The sequence below is a fragment of the Colletotrichum karsti genome, assembly GCF_011947395.1.
Source record: "Colletotrichum karsti strain CkLH20 chromosome Unknown Scaffold14, whole genome shotgun sequence".
NCBI lineage: Eukaryota > Fungi > Ascomycota > Sordariomycetes > Glomerellales > Glomerellaceae > Colletotrichum > Colletotrichum karsti.
The window spans coordinates 64,206-82,759 of record NW_024065914.1 but is presented as its reverse complement, the minus strand read 5'-3'; the positions used below and the strand labels follow the sequence as shown (position 1 = coordinate 82,759).

General features: G+C 51.8%; 7 protein-coding genes across 7 annotated transcripts; 4 read left to right on the top strand and 3 right to left on the bottom strand.

The window, feature by feature from the left end:
* Nucleotides 1-3,283: 3,283 nt before the first annotated feature.
* On the top strand, nucleotides 3,284-3,947 carry CkaCkLH20_04993 (uncharacterized protein; the record flags this gene model as incomplete). Its single annotated transcript, XM_038887712.1, has 3 exons — nucleotides 3,284-3,646; nucleotides 3,715-3,855; nucleotides 3,909-3,947. 3 exons carry the CDS (start codon nucleotides 3,284-3,286, stop codon nucleotides 3,945-3,947), a joined length of 543 nt encoding a protein of 180 aa, XP_038746754.1.
* An 835-nt stretch (nucleotides 3,948-4,782) lies between these two features.
* Nucleotides 4,783-7,428, bottom strand: CkaCkLH20_04992 (uncharacterized protein; the record flags this gene model as incomplete). Its single annotated transcript, XM_038887711.1, has 7 exons — nucleotides 4,783-4,837; nucleotides 4,905-5,324; nucleotides 5,410-5,547; nucleotides 5,604-5,641; nucleotides 5,695-5,717; nucleotides 5,767-5,889; nucleotides 7,299-7,428. 7 exons carry the CDS (start codon nucleotides 7,426-7,428, stop codon nucleotides 4,783-4,785), a joined length of 927 nt encoding a protein of 308 aa, XP_038746753.1.
* Nucleotides 7,429-8,251: 823 nt separating this feature from the next.
* CkaCkLH20_04991 (uncharacterized protein) lies at nucleotides 8,252-10,095 on the bottom strand (the record flags this gene model as incomplete). Its single annotated transcript, XM_038887710.1, has 3 exons — nucleotides 8,252-9,579; nucleotides 9,635-9,920; nucleotides 9,979-10,095. 3 exons carry the CDS (start codon nucleotides 10,093-10,095, stop codon nucleotides 8,252-8,254), a joined length of 1,731 nt encoding a protein of 576 aa, XP_038746752.1.
* A 494-nt stretch (nucleotides 10,096-10,589) lies between these two features.
* On the top strand, nucleotides 10,590-11,400 carry CkaCkLH20_04990 (nicotinamide riboside kinase; the record flags this gene model as incomplete). Its single annotated transcript, XM_038887709.1, has 3 exons — nucleotides 10,590-10,793; nucleotides 10,854-11,170; nucleotides 11,223-11,400. 3 exons carry the CDS (start codon nucleotides 10,590-10,592, stop codon nucleotides 11,398-11,400), a joined length of 699 nt encoding a protein of 232 aa, XP_038746751.1.
* Nucleotides 11,401-11,429: 29 nt separating this feature from the next.
* CkaCkLH20_04989 (C6 transcription factor) lies at nucleotides 11,430-13,294 on the bottom strand (the record flags this gene model as incomplete). The annotated part of the gene is made up of 4 exons (XM_038887708.1): nucleotides 11,430-11,751; nucleotides 11,821-12,299; nucleotides 12,355-13,049; nucleotides 13,102-13,294. The coding sequence occupies 4 exons, from the start codon at nucleotides 13,292-13,294 to the stop codon at nucleotides 11,430-11,432; spliced, it is 1,689 nt and encodes a 562-aa protein (XP_038746750.1).
* Nucleotides 13,295-14,648: 1,354 nt separating this feature from the next.
* Nucleotides 14,649-16,122, top strand: CkaCkLH20_04988 (endo-beta-1, 6-glucanase; the record flags this gene model as incomplete). Its single annotated transcript, XM_038887707.1, has 5 exons — nucleotides 14,649-15,101; nucleotides 15,152-15,219; nucleotides 15,269-15,515; nucleotides 15,570-15,996; nucleotides 16,055-16,122. 5 exons carry the CDS (start codon nucleotides 14,649-14,651, stop codon nucleotides 16,120-16,122), a joined length of 1,263 nt encoding a protein of 420 aa, XP_038746749.1.
* Nucleotides 16,123-17,879: 1,757 nt separating this feature from the next.
* CkaCkLH20_04987 (uncharacterized protein) lies at nucleotides 17,880-18,543 on the top strand (the record flags this gene model as incomplete). The annotated part of the gene is made up of 2 exons (XM_038887706.1): nucleotides 17,880-18,445; nucleotides 18,495-18,543. The coding sequence occupies 2 exons, from the start codon at nucleotides 17,880-17,882 to the stop codon at nucleotides 18,541-18,543; spliced, it is 615 nt and encodes a 204-aa protein (XP_038746748.1).
* Nucleotides 18,544-18,554: the final 11 nt, after the last annotated feature.

The following is an 18,554-nucleotide window of genomic DNA, read 5'->3' as shown; positions in this document are numbered from 1 at the left end:
CGAAGCCAAGCTGTGTGAATGGGGGCTAGCTAAGCCTTGACTGGCACACAATGGCCCCCACCCCCACGAATCAACAATCTGGAAGCTAACGGTCACGTTGCAAGCCCTTAGTGTCGCAGAAAGTGTAAAATAGACCATTTGCGATGGTTGATCGACATTTCAGGATCCGTGGGTGCCAGAAAGAGCATGCTTGTGCCATCGCTGGGAGTCGTAGTACAACAACTTAGCTTCGTGATCCGGATGCACATCGGTGGGTATCATGTAAGATGTAGAAGTTCAGATATTGAACGCCCAAATTCTCAATGACATTGTTATCAGGGTGCCCTAGTGATTCTTTACAAAAGCTATCTGTTTGTTTTATCGCAGGAAGTGTTAGTTATCTCGGGATAAGGGTCGGTCGTCTTCTTCAAACGCTTGCGAGTGTCTTTGACGCCACAACCATGATGAGCTAGAGGTAGTCCACTGAGGACACAAGCACCAGTGACAGACAGAAGTGGCTAAATTTACCGGCGGGGTGATGAGAACTCTTGAGGCTGGATGGCTTGGACCTACGCCTTGTCTCTGAGCAGACGGGTATGGGAAGTAGATTGTGACATGTTGATTGAGAAGAAAAGCAACACGTGTGCTCATCACTGAGATCTTTGAGTTTATCGATATTAGGAGCTCCAAGCGAGCTCAACCCGGCTGCGCAAATCTTGATTCAATATCTCCTGATAACATCACCAAATCTTATAAGTTTACCTAGAGTTCAAACAGGACCTGATCATCTGTGACGCTTGTTTACACTTCACAGGTTGCACGCTAGTTAGAAGATGTGGGCTGGATTCTCCCACGGACACTGCTCACCCGCTAACCTTTCGAGTCCAAGCTGTTATGCCACATGAGCCCGAGGTTGTGATCTGGCCGTCTCGTTGGAAATCATTCGTGTCATTCTTCTGGCTTTTGTATTACACGACTACTCTGAGCCTAGACGAACCTCGAGTAGCTCATAGTATCGGACAATATCGGATGTGTACATTATGACTCTGCGTTTTAATGACGATACATCAACAATACCCATACGGTTGACTCTCCAATTTTGGAAGCCGCAGCAGGTGCTAGATGGCTCCAGAACGCGCATATGTAGTCTACGGACTTTCGGCGTCTCTCGGCCAACTTTGATCCATCAAGATCGATAGCCAGTAAGGTATAGTCAGCAGGACTAATAACGTTCATGCGCCTAGGTCGGATTTCAATTTCAGCACTGAATGGGCAAATGTATCCGCCAAATGCAAACCTAACCGATAAGGGCGGTCGCAGACGGCTAGACGGCACGAGTCTAGAGCGAGAGACCATGATGGATGTTGGTGTCGAGTCGTGAAAACCTTCTCAACGCAGATTTAACAAGCTCATTATCCATTGGGATGTCCGAAGATCATCGGCTGGATCAGACTTATGGCTGGCATAGCCTTGACTTCGTGGGTTGTGTATCCGGCTTGCCGGACATCCGACCACGCGTCACCCCAGAATCTGCATGCGCGCCTTACATCCAGCCCGCACCGTCGGCCTCGGAATATTAAGCATTAGACGAAGGCGGGACGTCGCTTTGCCGTTATTCTGAGACTCAACGTTGTTAATTAGCTCCGGGTCGTGTGGGGTTGCCCGCAACCTGGAGCACGCGCCCTAATCGGACTGACGAGAATGCCGACTTCCTCACAGAAAACTGCTAGCTGACGGACATTAAGAAACCGGATTATGAGTCGACTAAGTAAACTCTAGTCATATGATGTGATGCAGTGTAAATCCTGTGACTCGTCATGGAGATGATCGCTTGGAAAGTTTTGGGTGGCTGTTCCTCAGCATGCCATGGTGGTGGCAGCTCTTGGCGACAGACTGACTGCTTGGCGAGACTGTTTAGACGACGAAGATCATATAGCAGATTAACGGACCCGAGGACACGGTATTCAGACGACGATCAGCCGAACTCCCAATGGATACCGGGGCAATTGGCCATACCAAGAACTCGACATCAGCCCTACTAGTATCTAACTCTCCAATCACCAACATTACGGGGATTTAATGTAAAATAAACGTACGGGAGCTTTAATCTTGCCATAGGGCTGCAATGGAGACTAAAAAGAAGCTTAAGAATTCCATTGCTAGTCAGGAGTCTAGTGGGCATCGTGGGAACGAAGCTTGGACTCTATTCTCCCCGCCTGCCGCGGTAGAAGCTGTTGAACGGAGAATGGGGTGTAGGCCGGCCCCGCGTCTAACATGGGAGGAGCCGCGAGACACCAGATGATCCTACTTTCACACGATTTACAACTGCGGGGTCTCATATTTGGCCTTTATGGTGCATTACTACCCGTCTGGAAACGCACTACGCAAGCCTTATGTTGCGTCTGCTACCAGACGGACACCGAAAGAGAGATCTTTTACCTTGGATTTCCCTTTTGGTCAGAGTTCGTCCAAGTTAATGAATCAGCCCACCGGTTGACTTGAGACTCGGCAGCCTCGTTTGTCGACTTGGGTTGATTCTAGCCCAATATCGTCCTTTCTTGCACAATCTGGCCCTTCGAACTCGGCTTGTGCGTGGCCACCTATTTGGTTGTGTCTTGATTGAATGGTCCGTCTCAATTCACATGCCGGTAAAGAATGGTGATGAAGCTTGAAATCCGTGGTTCACCTCAACAGATATCATCATTCAGTATACTTGAAATGGGTCCAACGGCGCCTACCTCCTCCTCAGCTGTACCGTCTGAGCGGATTGATCTACGAGAACGAACTCGACATATCTTGGCGTCCAATGTGGAATGTGACCCGAGAGTGTAAGAGAGAGGATCTCTTGGCATCAAGGTTCGGCCCCAAAACACATATGCGGCTAAACTTTCTTCGTTTCAACTCCACCCAAAAGCTTGTCACTTGTCAAGCTTCCTGACTTCGGACGAGGCGCGGGCGTCTAGACGCGATGTGCGACACGCGAGGAGCTTCATTCGCTAGAGCGAAACAGCCTCAAAAGCATCACGGCAGAGCCGCCAGGCATCGCGGAGCGTTCCGCCGGTGGCAGTTGCAGTGTCCGGATTTCCCTGGGGTGAAGTGCATGTGCCGAATCGACTTAGATGATGATTTGGAAGGGATATTGTCAGGGCTGGCGGATCAATAAAATGACTATATAAGTGAGTGGTAGTCGCCAGCTCCGTAGTTAGGAATTCAGATCATCAGCCTCTTCGTTCATCAGTGTTCTCTACGTCTTATAATATATTTCTTAGTAAAACCTCCGGCTAATACCATCAAGCCCTTCAAAATGCGCTTCACTCAGCTCATTCTCTCTCTCTTCCTCTTCTTCTCCTTCGTCGTTGCCCTGCCTTTGCCGGCATTGGAAGAGTCGGTGTCAGAAGACGGCATCGAGGCGCGTGCCAACAACAACAAGGGCAAGGGCAGCGCCGCCGGCAAGAAGAAGGAGGCTGCCGGTATCGACAAGAACATCAACATCCAGAAGCAAGAGTCGAAGGATGTCAAGAAAGTGCAGAAGGCCGAGGGAACCAAGAACTTCGACAAGTCCAAGCAGAAGCTTAACAAGGACATCGCCGCAGGACAGAAGCAGCGCGCGAAGAACCAGAAGAACGCCGACCCCAAGAACAAGCAGCTGAATGATGGTCTGAAGAAGGTACGTCGCATCTGAGGAACATTCAATCAGTGGGCGAGGACAGTGAGAGGTTAACTAATTGCTTGCAGGTTCAAGGCGCGCAGGCCAAGGAGTCCAAGCAGGCGAAGAGTCTGAAGGGCAACAACTCCAAGTCCGATAAGGCGACTCTCAACAAGCTTTCTGGGGAGTTCAAGGACGGCAAGAAGCAGAATGAGAAGAACAAGCAGGCTGTGAGTGCCGTGTGCCATTATCAACCCATCATAATGCTGACTGTAGTTTATAGGCTCTCAACGGCGGCAGCAAGAAGAAGGGTGGAAAGTAAGCGGCTTAGCGCAATTTGAAAACAAGCAGTCTTGGGTCAAACTATGGTCAAGGAGAAACACGGTTGAGATGGATATAAAAGAGGCATGATAGCAGGATTGGTGTACTCAAAAGTGTGACTGCGCGGTGCGCAAGTCACTGTGTAAGACTGCTCACTATACGACCAGGGGTGGACGACCAGGGGTGGAGTCTCTCAGTTACACCAGCAAACTAATCAATAAAGTGCGCACGTCAGAATACTAGTAGAGTCTCATGCCTCGCACTCATTCGATGACATGGTGCCTCGACTTTGGTACAAGAAATATTTCACTCCCTTTGCTGCAAGTAGTGCAATCACTAGGAACCACGACGCAGGAGGAACAAAGTCGCTTTCGGTTCACTGTGCGATCTTAACACCATTCTGAGTGGGCATGGTAGCGTAGAAGCCTGCGTTGGTCGAGGCTTTTGATGATGATGTGGCGCCAACGAGAGCGGTACCGGGCCCATTAAGATCGCTTCTGAAGTTGCGGAACACGTGTCGTTCTCGGCTCCGGCACACGGCCCGGAGTGGGGCCGTTTAGTCCCGGTATCCGGCTCCGACGCTCGGCACCGATGAAACGTGCGGTACCAGTCAGCGTATGATCGTAATGTAGCGGGGTTGGTTGTTGGAAACCCTGTGCAAAAGATTATGCAATATGAGATACATTGAAAGGTACTTTTTGTTGATCTTTCTTGTTCCCTATGAGTCTGTTGTCCTTATGAAGCTGCGTTGACCCTCTCTTCTGAGATTTTCAGCGACTGAGGCGGAAAAGCCCAAGAGCTCAATTCCAAACATGTTGAAAAGCTACAAACTTCACTCAAGTGGACTTTTCGTCGTCCTTCTTCTCCGGCTTCCGAGCCCAAACACCGTATCTGATAGAAAGTTCAGCCACACTCTTCTGCAACAAAAGCAAGACATACCCCAGTGGAATGGACTTACACGTCGTAGTAGGCATGAACTGCCTTAGTTTTATGCGCATTTCTGACCTCGGCACAGAAAACCGTGGCCTCTGCAGGTTCCCAGCCGAGCACACGAGTGAAGAGCGCCATGGACACCGCCTCGACGCCAGCCAGGGCGGTTTCATTTGTCCAGTGACCTATTTCCCGTAGTTTCGAGTCCTTGGGCCAATCATTAAATGGCCACTTAACGATTCTTTCCTCGATGTCTACGAAGCCGGCGTCTTCGAGCATCTGCTTAAACTTGTACGGGACGTTGATGGGACGGCCAATCTTGTTTGTGGCTTCGATGAGCATGTTGTTCCATTGGTATGGCTTGAAATCATCTGTCATAGTGCCGTCTTGACACTTGAGCGGCAGTTGATGATCGTGCAGCTCGATATAACCGCCTGGCTCGAGGTTTCTATCATTCAATGAGTACTTCCAAATCCCCTATCAAATCTCATAATGAAGCATGCTTGTGATGAATCAGAGGTTCATGTACTCACTTGTATGCTTTAGCGAGAATGTCAGGCCAATCGGAGAAACTTGCAATCATGGACCTAACGAAGATGAAGTCGAAGGGTTTCGACCATGTCCACTCCTTTTCGACATCATCGACCTCAAAGCTGCAGTTAGGAGGTACGCTAGGAATATTCGTCAGCTAAGTCGTGGTTAGCAAAAAGGCTGCGAGAGTACTCACAAGCCGGGCTGGATCGGGCTAAGATCCACACCAATTACCTATGGAAGACTTAGCGACTTTCGCATCTCGGTTGCTAAGGTAGAGAACAGACTTGTGCCTCAGGATGTTCTTCCGCTGTTCAAACATTAGCCCTGCCCGTTACCTAGCTTGACTAGTAGCTTACCGAAGTCCAGAGCCCAAATTCCTGTTCCTGTACCTATGTCTAAGACCCGCTTGGCATTGTCCTTCTTTGGGCTGTTGCAGAGTTCGCCGTCCCAGGTAAGAAGCCACAAGTGATGCGTGAGGTCTACAGAATCAGTCCTTGCTGCTAAGAGTCTTTCATGAACTAATTACCGAGGCGATCCTGCTCTCTCTGGAGGTAGTTTAGTATACGAATAGTTCTCGTCAGTAGGCGAATTAGCAGCTCATACCTCATCGTTGGGAAGAACATATTCTAGCAAAGATTAGTACTCAATCCTCAACTGAATCCGACATGTCACTCACTCCCGTCACTCATTCGATGGTACGTGCGACCGTTTTCTCGACGATAGTCAAGAATGGTAGACCGCAAAGACGCCAAGGATTCATCGGTAGACTGTGGTGTCAGCTTCAAGACTTGGAGCGACAGCCATGTGAAAACTCACGGCACCACCAATTGACGAGGCATCGTCGTCGGTGCGATCGACCTGGTCTCGGTCTCAGTAAACACAGACGTAACACGAGAGAGAGAGAGCAAAGGCCCCAGTGAAGTTACCTCAGCCGCTACAACTTGCTCGGGTTCAATCATATTCAGCAGAGTCGTGCTCTTCAAATTAGAGTAGCAATAGAAGAGAGAGGCCAGATGCAAATTGGCTGCTATGTAGAGAGGGGAAATGGGCTGGTTAAATGTGATATGGTGTCCCTCGGGGTAACACCCCCTTTTTGATGTCTCCATCCTCATGCGGCTTCGCCCCGCTTGATTGTTTGTTGGTTCTCTGAGTTGTCTCTCTTCATGATACAATTGGCCCATGATCCTTTCACCAGCTCGGTCTTGCATATGCGAGGACGGGTTCAACACCCAGCGGAGTATTTCCGGTTGAGCCGGGTTGCCGCAATAGTGAACATCCGCACACACTCAAGGCTTTGAAATCTGTAGCAAAGTCTGGGCATCCCCTTTTGGTCATCACAGCTATCTCTGTAAGACTGCACACTCGAACTGTTGAGTTTCTACCCACAATTGAGCGTATCCAGGCATGTCAGTCGGACTAAGAATGAGCAATGTGATTTCCGCGACATCACCTCAAGACAGACTCACATTATGGTGCTCGCTGAGATATTTTTAGTAGCTAAGTAGGACACAACCACTGAAAAAAATTCAAGCTACGGAACGAGTGCTGTGTTGACATTTATCTTGGATCGAGGATCAAATTGCGTACATCAACTTATCACTACTTCAGTTGAACAGTGTGCTTAGAAGCGTCCTCCTTCCGCCAGGCACCGGGATCAAATTCGTCAATGTGGGCGGTGTACTCGTCGCCGGCCAATGCCCAACCAAGAATACCTTCAAAGAGCGCAATACTCTTAGTCTCAGTCTCATGCTTCTCAGCCAAGTAATCGCCGAACCATGCGGCGGCACAATAGCCACGTCCCCGCGAAGTCATTGTCCAGACGAGAATAGTATCAGTGTTCTGAGGACTGCAAGTAGTCCTGCCCTCCTTTCATGTTGCAAATACGTACCACAATACCAGATCACGGTCTTGATACCGCAGGCCTTGGCCAGGTTGTAAAGGGTAGGCAGCGCAGGGTACAAAGTCTCGATGGGCAGGCTCAGGGACCCTCGGAGGAAGCCTCCCTTTTCGCAGTTCAGTGGTCGCCCGCTATGTTGAGTGGATGAAGAAAACAGGATATCGGTGGAAAGGAGGCTTAGGACTGCAAAGAACTCTTGCCGTGTGATCGTCTCTTCTCAGATCGATGACGAGGTAATCTCGACCCGTTTGTCTGCCCTGGAGAATCCATTGCAGCAGTTCGACACGCGTGATGACCGGAGGCATCTTTATTGAAGGCCCTGGGTACGCATCGTACCATGGCACGGGCGCAGGGGTGTTGTCGGAGTTCACTATCGTGCTAGAGAGGAAGATAGCAAGATGGGCGATGAATCCCAAAGCCCTTTCGTCTGAGGACACGGCGCCGGTATAAGTAGGACCATTAATACAACGGCTTACGGTTTCTTCTACTCAAGAGCCGACCAAACCGACAATATGGAGCATAGAGCCGTCGGAACTGGAAGTCCCCGCCCGTAATCCGCTATCTACGCAATGCTAGGGCGTCAAACGACACCTGATATGCCAACATGGACCAATCAAAGGTCCACTGATCAACGCAATACCGATTTGATTTTGCAGCCTGCTTGACTAGGGCGTTCAATGACACTTGATACATGATTCCGGTATACGAGGGGAGAGCTTGACTAGGATGCCACTGAGACAACGCGGCGGCACAGGAAAGACGTTGTGTCATCGGGAAAATGTCTTTTAGACTTGGAGACATCTTTCTCTAGTTGCCACATAAGGGTACAGAAACAGAGATAAGCTCTGTTTTCGATCTGGCAAGTCATGCAGAATTGCTCAGCTAAATTACGACAACGCTGCCCAAGTGCTAGACCACGTACATCAGTGGGTTGGCTCATACTCTCAACCTTCGTGCTTGACGTCTGTAGCATCATGCCCGAGCTTCTCATCCGACAACACGTCCGTCAGCCCCATGGAAGCCGCGATCTCAAGCAGACGGGTCTTCTCTTCGTGCGCCGCCGTGTCGCCAAACACCAAGTCCATCTCCTCCAAGCTCTTTCCACGCGTCTCGGGGACGAAGAAGTACGTCATCACGAAGGCGAGAAGACAGAAAGCGGCAAAGAACAGGTATGTCCCGTAGCCGATCGTCTCGAGCATGTCCGGGGTGACGAGTCCGATGATGAAGTTGCACATCCAGGTCGCGCTGGTGGTGATGGACATCGCTCTCGACCGGTTGCCGAGGTTGAAGATCTCGGAAGGCAGGACCCAGCCGATGGGGGCGAACGAGTAAGAGAAGTTGATGTCGTAGATGTAGATGAATGCGATACCGGCCCAACCTGCCGCCTTGTTCGAGCGGAGGGATTCGCCGAACCCGCCAATGATGCCACCCACAATGACAAGTGAAATGAAGGTACCAGCGGCACCACACAAGAGAAGTGGGCGGCGACCCACCTTGTCGATAAGGAAGAGCGCGGGCAGGGTTGAAAGTGTGTTCACGATGCCGTACACTCCCGTTGCCAGCAGACCGGACGTCTTGCCGGAGAGGCCAAGCTGAGCAAACATAGTAGGGGCGTAATAAATGATAGCATTGCAGCCCATGAATTGTTGCGAAAAAAGGATAAAACATCCGATTGCCAAACGCCTGAAGGCTGGCCAGGATGAGACAAGAGCGGCATTCTGTGCGGCGAAGAGCGAGATGCCCTTCTTGCCGGGGAACCGCTCACGGTTCAACGCCTCATCAAAGAGGACCTCGGCTTTGATTCCTAGGTACTCGTTGCGAAGAGACTCGGTATCGGGGTGCAAGCCGCGGACCTTGGCCAGCGCCGAAAGCGCCTTCTCCTCCTTGTGACGCATGAGGTAGAACCGCGGGGACTCTGGGAAGAAGAGCATGCCGATGCCCAGAACCAGCGCGGGAAAGATCTGGAGTCCAAAGGGAACTCTCCACGAGGCGTGTGACTGACCAGTGCATCCGTCAGGCCCGACATCGTAGCGGGGGTCGAACGTAGGGAGCTCGGGGGTGCCGCCGGTGTAGGGAATGTCGGGAGCACACCGGGTCCCACCGATATACTGGGTACCGTACTCGAGCCAGTAGCTGAAAAGAATACCCAGGGTGATGCTGAGCTGCTGCAAGACGACGAGCGTGCCACGAATGCGAGGCATAGATAGCTCGGATATGTACATGGGGACAATCATCGTCAGCATGCCAACAGCAAAGCCCGCAATGGCGCGACCTGATTTTTGATCAGCCATATTCAGTTTAAACCGGCAACTTCTGTGTTGACCCACCGGCAAATAGTAGCGGAACCTCGCTCGCAGCCGTCTGGAAGGCGGCGCCAAGGATGAAGATGACCACGGCAAGCAGCATTGAGCCTTTCCTTCCAAGCCAGTCGGCCAAGGGACCGTTGACGAGGGAGCCGAACCAGGCGAAAAGCAGCAGGGTCGACACAAACCAGCCCTTGAAAGTGCTGTCGAGGCCAATGCGAGGGAATGTGGCCGTGAATGACTCCATGGTCATCACGCCAGAGACCACACCTTGGTCATATCCAAAGAGGAAGCCGCCAAGTGAGGCAAACTAGAATCTCATGTCAACAATTTTCATTCGGCTATGGAAGACATATGAGGTTACACACCGCTGAAAGTCCAAAGATGTAAGGGTTCTCGCGGAGCACCCGCCAAACAGACTTTTCAGGAGTCACAACGTCGGTCGAGCCGCCCTGGGCTTCGGCGGTGACATGTTCACCTGCCATCTTTGAACTTGAAAGGGAAGCTGAATAGAGAATTGTGCGACCAACAGGTTGTCGAATCCGGGGAAGATTCATTTTTTGCGGAGGATTTTCTGGGGTACTTATATGCGGCCTGTAAGTGAAGGTCCGGGGGTGACTCCATAGAAGTCCCAGTTATTGTGGGCGAAAAGCTCCGGAGTACAGCAGTCCGGGCCAATGTGATGCTGGCGTCCTGCTCCGTAAACGGAGCCGATTCAGTAGGAATTTGCCGGAGGGAGCGTTGGTTTTCTCCACTTGTCAGTCGACAATGGTTCGGCGATCTCTCCCGGAGGTCAGAAATCCGGCGCAATGGTAATGCAATACGACGATGTCCTGCACGAACTCCGATCGGCTGGTTGAGTGGATGTAGATCTCTCATATCGAAACATTCGACGGGAAAGCCCAAAGTTACGACGTCGAACTTGATCGAATGCCTCACCTTACTTTACCCAAGAACAATTGAAGTCGAGTCTGGAGTCATGTGCGAAGTCCAGACGAAAACAGTCACCAAGCTGCGAGAGCGTGTTGAGAATCTTCTCGCTGAGCAGGCAATTTCTCGACCATCTTGCCGGGTTTTGATTGCGTTGGCCGGCGTTCCAGGGTCTGGCAAGTCCACCATTGCGGCCGCGCTCCTCGACGATTTGAAGAGACATGGAGTCGATAACGTTGCAGTCCTTCCAATGGTTCGTTAATCATCCTCTCTTGACAACTGTTTCCTATGCTTACCATGGGGCCGCTAATAGGATGGATTCCATTACCCTCGCGCCGTACTGTCCACCTTCGACGACCCTGATCTAGCCTTCCAACGACGTGGTGCGCCTTTCACATTCGACGCAGATGGCTTCTTGAAGCTGATAAGGCGACTCAAGACGGTGCCAGTGACGGAATGTGACGAGCCTCAAATCGTGATTAGCGCTCCTAGTTTCGACCATGCAGTAAAGGATCCTGTGCCAGACGCGATTGCGATATCGTCTCGAACGAAGGTCGTTATAATCGAAGGCAACTACACGCTTCTTAACGAGGATCCATGGAACAAAATCGCCGATCTTGTCGACGACAGGTAGGTTCTCGCCGGTAAGTTGCTGCCAAGTTTACGCTAACATGGGACGCAGGTGGTTTGTCGACGTCCCGACGGACGTGGCACGGCAACGGCTCGCGTCCCGACACCTGGAAGCCGGCATCGAGAAAACAATGGAGCGGGCCCTTTTGCGTGCAGACGAGAACGACGTACCAAATGGCGATCATATTCGTTCCAACCTGATTGAGCCTACAATCCGTATTCTGAACTAGGCAGCGTCGCCAGATAAACACCCGACTGTCTACATTTCCAAGTTTTCGGTCCCTGACCACCCCAAAAGACTGAAAAAGTCATCTGTTGGTTCGGTTGGCCATGTAGAGAAGTTCATCGACCAAGAGTCTGGATCAACAGTTGACCAGTTGTCTGACCCGGTGAAGTAGCCGGGCATTAGAATTTCGTCGAGGATGGTGGCACAGCGAGCGGCCAGTTGGTCCTTGGCAAAGACGTGACGGAAAACATGGCGAACTGTGTCGAGGTGGACTTGCCACTGGGGCGCATTGGGCGACTCCGAGTCAACAATCAAGACGAGTGCAACCACAAGGGACGCATGGAACAAGAAGAAACTGGACATGCATTAGAGCCGGCTCACGCTCAAAGACTACACTGTAGCTTTTCGATAGAGAGTAACTTACATTGAATACCATGTAACCAGCCTGGTAATGTCCCCATGCTTGGTGTAGTGGTCAATGGATGCGATTGATGCGATGGCGGCATCAACGGCGACGCTTCTGCACCGTTCGTCGGACGAGTTGAAAGCAGTTTGAATATTTCCTCTACTCTTGCTGACAGCTTGCTGAAGCAATAATTGTCGGAAAAGGATGATTTTGAGGTTCCAAAACCGCCACCAGAGCCGTGACTTGGTGAACAGAAACCACGATTCGACGGAAGGCCCGTCATAGTCCAACTGGAAATACGCGGGTAGCGACTCGGACCACTTGCTCAGCGTTGCGTCCATGGAAAGCGCACTCTCGGGTGATATGCCCGAGGACGACAACAACCGATTCGAAATGAAGTTGGAGTGGACGTGAAGGTGGCTCTGCATCTTCAGACCAGAGTAGAGCGTCGGCTCGTCAACTTCCACGGGTAGTTCGGTTGTTCTGCTCGTAAGGCTCTGTGTAAAGTGTCAGAAACGCAGTCCTCCCTGTTACCTCACCAAAGGCACTTACCACGTCGTGAATGTTAAGGACTGGCCGAACATCCATAGCTTCAGTATCTGGAAGTAGAATGGGCCTCCCGAAGGTGGTTGAGGCGCCGCTGTCGAATATGTAGAGACCCCACCAAACTCGCCGACGCATCTCCCGCTGCAACTTGTTGATGCGCCAGTCTGGCAGCTCTCGGTGAAGGCCCAGACTGAGCGACATGCGAGTGGCAAGCCCCAAGAAGTTAGATCCGGTGTTGGGCTTATTTCGTTTCTGGCTGAGGTTGCTGAGAAGAACAAGAGCTTGCACAAACTCAAGGTTCGCGCTTTCGAACAGGGACTCGTCTTCGCCAAAGGACAAAGCATGGCGATAGAGATCATCATCTAACTCGCCCTGGGGATCGTCCTGGCACCATGCGCCCAACGCGAGTATGGTGTGGAGCAGCATAAGCCATGATCGACGTTGCGGCCGCGGAATGACCTCGTGGAGCTGAGCCCTGAAAGTAGGCTCGTGAACGAACGGATATGCGCGGTGGTATATCGAGAAATAGCTATCGACGAGCCGATCGATAACCTGCCTAGAGGCGACTAGCTCGGACAGCTGGGAGGAGGATGCCACGGCGCTGAATCGTTCATCTGCTCTAGGCTTACTTTCAAGAAGCGGTTTCGTATGCCCAGTCAAGTTCAAGAGCGACCGAAGGAAAAAGACGCCTGCAGTTGAACCTAAGTCTGTGTAAGCCCTGCTGCAATCCACCCGCCCGCAGGTATCACTCACCCAGGTATCCTGCGCCTCTGGGCTCGACAGAGAGTGCTGCCATTCCGTCCGCAAGAGCATTGACATCTTCTTGCCAATCGAAGCCATCGTATTCTTCTGGCGTGGCTTCGGTAATAGTGTTACCGCCGCCGCTAGATGTCGTTGTATTTGGTTCTGAGGCGTGTGATGCGGGAGGTTCCGGGGTCTCTCGCATGCGGCTTTCTGCAGCAAGTGCTTGATCAATGTCGACATCTGGGAGCAGCTTCTTGAAAAGATGCTCTACACTGGCAAGACGGCTCTCGACACTACTCAAGTACCTTGAAACTGGTGTCAGCAAGCGAGGCAGAGCCAAGAAGGGATGTCAGAGGCTCACGCGCGAGTGAGAGGCGATCGTTGGGCTCTCCCGCTGTAATGACATGATTTGGCATTCTGGATGCAGGCATTGCATCTTGGTATCTCTTTGGAACACTGCAGAAAATGTTAGGCCTTATACCGCTTATGGGGGCCTTCACAGCCACACTTGATGATGCAGCTGGGATATCTACATACCTTGAGTTTTTTGAGCCGACAGTAATCACACTGGACATGTTAGTCAAAGCTGAGATATGTGAGGGTTACACACTCATACGTTGGGAATGCAGAAAAACGGAAAATGGAACACTCATACAGCTAGGCCTGCTATCACTGATGATGAACTTGATTTGCTCATGTTGGTGAGGTGTGGTTAGTCGGGGTTTGGGAGTGGCTGAAATCGGCACCCAGGACTGGCTGGACCTAACATGGAATTCAATGGACGGGAACCGCCTAAGCGCGGCGAAATGTTCGCCCCGCGCGGAGTGGGCCCGGGGCATGTAGCCCCCAAATCTGCCAGCAGGTCGCTGACTGGGCCGCTGTTACCTTCCAGGTTAGTCATTCACTGGACTGCACAGCAAATGGAGCTGAACATGAGCTAATTCTTGACCAGGGGGAATCATGGCCAGACCTCCCTCGGGCCAGCCCGTCGTCTCATCCGAATCCTTCACTCTACTCGGCAGGAAAGCCTATTACGACATTACGATGGTGGGGGGCCGAAGAGACATGTCTCTAGGCAGCCATATTATGTACCCGGCAAGTTGATGGATAAACGGCAGCCTATTTCCCTCCACTCATCCTTGGTTCGTATTGGATGAAGCTGCAATTCGATCCCTCAATCCCCCTGCATCCCCCCTGAATAGCCTCAGAAGCTTGACTGCGTTAAGAAATCGGCACGAGATTTGGCGAGATGTGACCACTGAAATCCAATGGTCCAAGGGGAACAGTAAGCTCTATGATCGGCATTTGCATTAGCGTCCAGCCCTAACGACTTCGTGGTTACCGCATCGAGGCTGCGCCCCCTTGGAATAATCTCTTCTAAATCAACGGCCCCGGAGGCTACTCGACGCCTAGGTATTGAGGTCATTGTTTGGGACCGAACAGCCCCGGGATGTCAAAAGCTTGTTAAGACAGCCAGTGTCGCCGTCTTTGAGGTTCGATTGTGCCCTCCATCCCCATCATCACAGTCGGGTCGTGCTCCATCAACCTCATCCAACATGGTGCGCTTCAATTTGCTGGCCCTCGCTGCCACCGCCCAGCTTGCCCAAGCGTGGCTTCCAAATGACGGTTCGAAGAAGCTATTGGATACCCGAGGCTTCAGTCTCTTTGATGGGCAAAACACCACCGACGATGGTGTTGAAAAGCGTTGGATGCCCGGTTCCGGCAAGATCAGGGGTGTCAACCTCGGGTCTCTTTTCGTCTTTGAGCCGTGGATGGCCAACACGGAATGGACTAACATGGGCTGTGGTGGTCAGAACTCCGAGTTCGATTGTGTCATGAACATTGGCCAGGACAAGGCCGACGCGGCTTTCCAGAAGCATTGGGGTTCGTGGATTACCCAGAGCGACCTCGACGAGATGATGGGCTACGGTATCAACACGATTCGGATCCCTCTCGGTTACTGGTTGGACGAGTCGTTGGTGGACAAGAACTCTGAACACTTTCCAAGGGTTTGTCTGCAAGTGGAAGTTCGCTCGGATTATTGGCTGACTTCAAGCAGGGTGCCGAGAAGTACTTGATCCAGCTTTGCGGATGGGCTAGTGACCGCGGCTTTTACATCATCCTTGAGTAAGTCGCGTCAGCTCTTGTGAAGCTTCTTCGACTGACAATTCCCAAGCCACCACGGAGCCCCGGGAGCCCAAGTTGCAAAGAACGCATTCACCGGCCAATTTGCGTCGACGCCCGGTTTCTACAATGACTATCAGTATGGCCGCGCCGTCAAGTTCCTCCAGTACCTAAGGAAGCTTGCACATGACCACAACGAGCTTCGCAACGTCGGCATGATCGAGCTTGTCAATGAGCCTACGAGCTGGGATTCAGCTGTGCCGTCTATGCGGAGCACCTTCTACAAGAATGCCTACAATGTCAGTCTTTGAATACATCGACAGTCCAGCGTTTTTGACTAACAAGACTTGCAGGCCATTCGTCAAGTCGAAAACGATCTTGGCACCACTGCCAACAACCAATTCCACATCCAGATGATGAACACCCTCTGGGGCTCCGGCAACCCGGTCGAATTCCTCGACAGCAAGTACTTCACCGCCTTCGACGATCACCGCTACCTCAAGTGGGCGACGAACGTGCCCGTCACTCACGACAGCTACATCTCGACGTCCTGCAAGGACAACCGGAACAGCGACTCCTCCGGTCCCACCATCGTCGGCGAGTGGAGCATCAGCCCTCCGGACTCGGTCGAGAACACGGATGGCTGGAGCAAGGACACGCAGAAGGACTTTTACAAGAAGTGGTTCGCGGCGCAGGTGTATGCGTACGAGAAGTCGACTGCGGGCTGGGTCTTCTGGACGTGGAAGGCTCAGCTTGGTGATTACCGGTGGTCTTACAGAGGTATGTCAACCCCAAACGTGAATGATCTGACTCAATATGATGCTGACGATGGTCTCAGACGCTTTCATTGCCGGTGTTGTTCCGAGGGACCTGAACACGATCGCAAACTCTGGTGTTTGCAGCTAGGGAACGAAGTTGTATCGCCCCTGCATGAAGATGCTGCTATTGCTCGGCAGCATATGTCTTTATGGATTTCTCGTATATAATTGAAGCCCTTGGACTTTCTTACATGACCATTCAAACATGAACTGATGTGCCGCTGTATGATACATTTTGGAGGTAACGTAACAAACTCCGACTAGTACTTCGCGCCAGGTTGGAAAGAGAATATTTCCCGAGCGTGTCGTTTGGTGTTCACCCGCATACGGCGTAGCTGCTGACGCCTAACTCAGGAAGCAACGGTCATGAGATCGACATTGCTACAGAAAGTTGATCACAAATCTTATGCGGATAGGCGGTCAATGTTCGGTGGGAAAAGCCACCCGTTGAGCCCGGAGCGTCGTGGTTATACTTCGCCCCCGTTGATTCGGTCCTTTGGTTGAATCCAGCTGTTCGGCTGAGCTCTTGTCTTTGGTTTATTATCGCTAATCAAGAAGACGCCGGTGTCGTACGGAAGGCCAAGCTTTCTGACCGGGCTACCGGCAGACTCGCGTGTTTAGAGGGCTGACTACAACGTCATGTCTCACTAACACATGGTCTACTTGCCCCTTCACCATCACTTTTGAATGTTTTGGGCAAGATTTCCTGTATCACTTTTGGCAGTAAACGAAGGGGAAGCCCGCATGTTGTCTTGTATGTCTAAATCGCAAACACAAAGTCTGTGACCTTTCGCAGGGTGGCATTCGACGTCCAGCCTCAGATGGCGTCGGGACATGCTATACATGACGTGCATGTGGCGTCTGCCACCCCTATCAAGTTAGCAGTGTCAAAGTCTCGGCGATGCCGGTCTTGTGGATATTTTCAGGGTCCTCCTGATGTCTTGACTGCAACTTCAATCAACGAAACAAGAGCTTATTCTTCTTGATTGACGACAACCTCGAGTTCTAGATTCCGTTTTCTCCTCTTTTACCATCAACTTCAGATGAACCCGTCGCGGGAACTTGGAAACTCGATCCGCGTGGAGTCGCGTGGCTGTATTTGTGGGTGTCGATGACTTGGACACCAACATCGCTACTGTGTAAGAATGCGATCAGTCGTTTACAGGTGGATGCGGTGTCACCTTGTGTGACGATTCGAATCAGACATTCCCGCCGTCCAGCTTCCCCAGATTTCTCTCACCGACGCCAGTTTCTCCCTTCCTTACTGGCCCGTTCCTTCTTTAGTCTTGTTTATCACCGGGGCCGATTTGTGGGCGTCGATCGGCAAGACAGCACCACAAGTCCGTGGCTTCCTTGTCCCTTTTTGGATTCACAGACATTGAAGAAGCAGCCGAGTAGCCCGGCTCATGCCACTCGAGGGGGGACATGCCACCCTGAGGTAAGAGCAATGCTCTACTTACGTCCAAGTCTGGGGACAAACGTTCCTGACGTGGAAGGCAGATCTGCGGGGTTCCGCCATGATGGTAGCGGCTCCCTCGCAAGCTGCCCGACTGACGACATGGCGGAGTAGGTGCAACTTCCCGAGATGTGGGAAGAGCAAAGCTGCAAGGGAAGGTAGGAGTCGGAACCATGCAGGAAAGTACTGTCTCGGCTCTCCTCCGTTTGCAATACCTATTTAATCCACCACATTCGTCAGTCAACCTCCCATCTCCATTCCAACTACATCCCACCGACATCTCATCCACAATCTCTCTTTGCTTTACTGTGCATCAGCATCAACAAGTATCATCTTCCGCGTTTCGTCTTCCATCACTCGTCAGCTATCCCCACTCCCTCACCGGCAAAATGAAGGCCTCCGCCGTCCTCGCTCTCGTGGGCGCTGCCCTGGCTTCAGCTCAGGCAACCACACGGTCCGCACCCTTCTTCCTCAAGTACAAGACCTGTCCCAACTCCGCGGAAACCTACTTCCTCTCTTGCCATTCCGGAGCAGGCCAGGCCGGTCTTTGTCCTGAGGGCTCCCCGGAAGGGCATTCTGCCCCCAGGGTTCACCAGGAATACTTCCTCAACGAGACCACGCAAAGTTACGAAAACCACCCTCTAGGCCTTCTGACATGGAATCTGCCCATCGGCAACGGCGACCCCGTACCCTCAGCTCTGAACCTCCAGCTCCAGCTTGTCAGCAACAGTGCCATTCCCATCTTCTCTCCCGGAGATATGGGCATCTACAGCTTCGGTTTTGACGACGATGAGAAACTGTTCCTCTTCAGCCGTCAGGACGATTCCAAGGCTGAGGCTAACAAGGTCAACTATGTCGAGGAAGCCTACTACCGCTGGCACGTCTGCTGGACCTATGTCGGCAATTACTACTACCAGTCACTCGTTTGGGTTACTGCTGGCGAACCCGTCAACCCGTAAGTTTACATCTTCGCAGAATGCGTATCGATTCTAACATGGATCCAGTACTTGCCAGGCTGTCACCGTGTACAGAGAATGGGCTCCCACGTCGTAAAAGACGTTGTC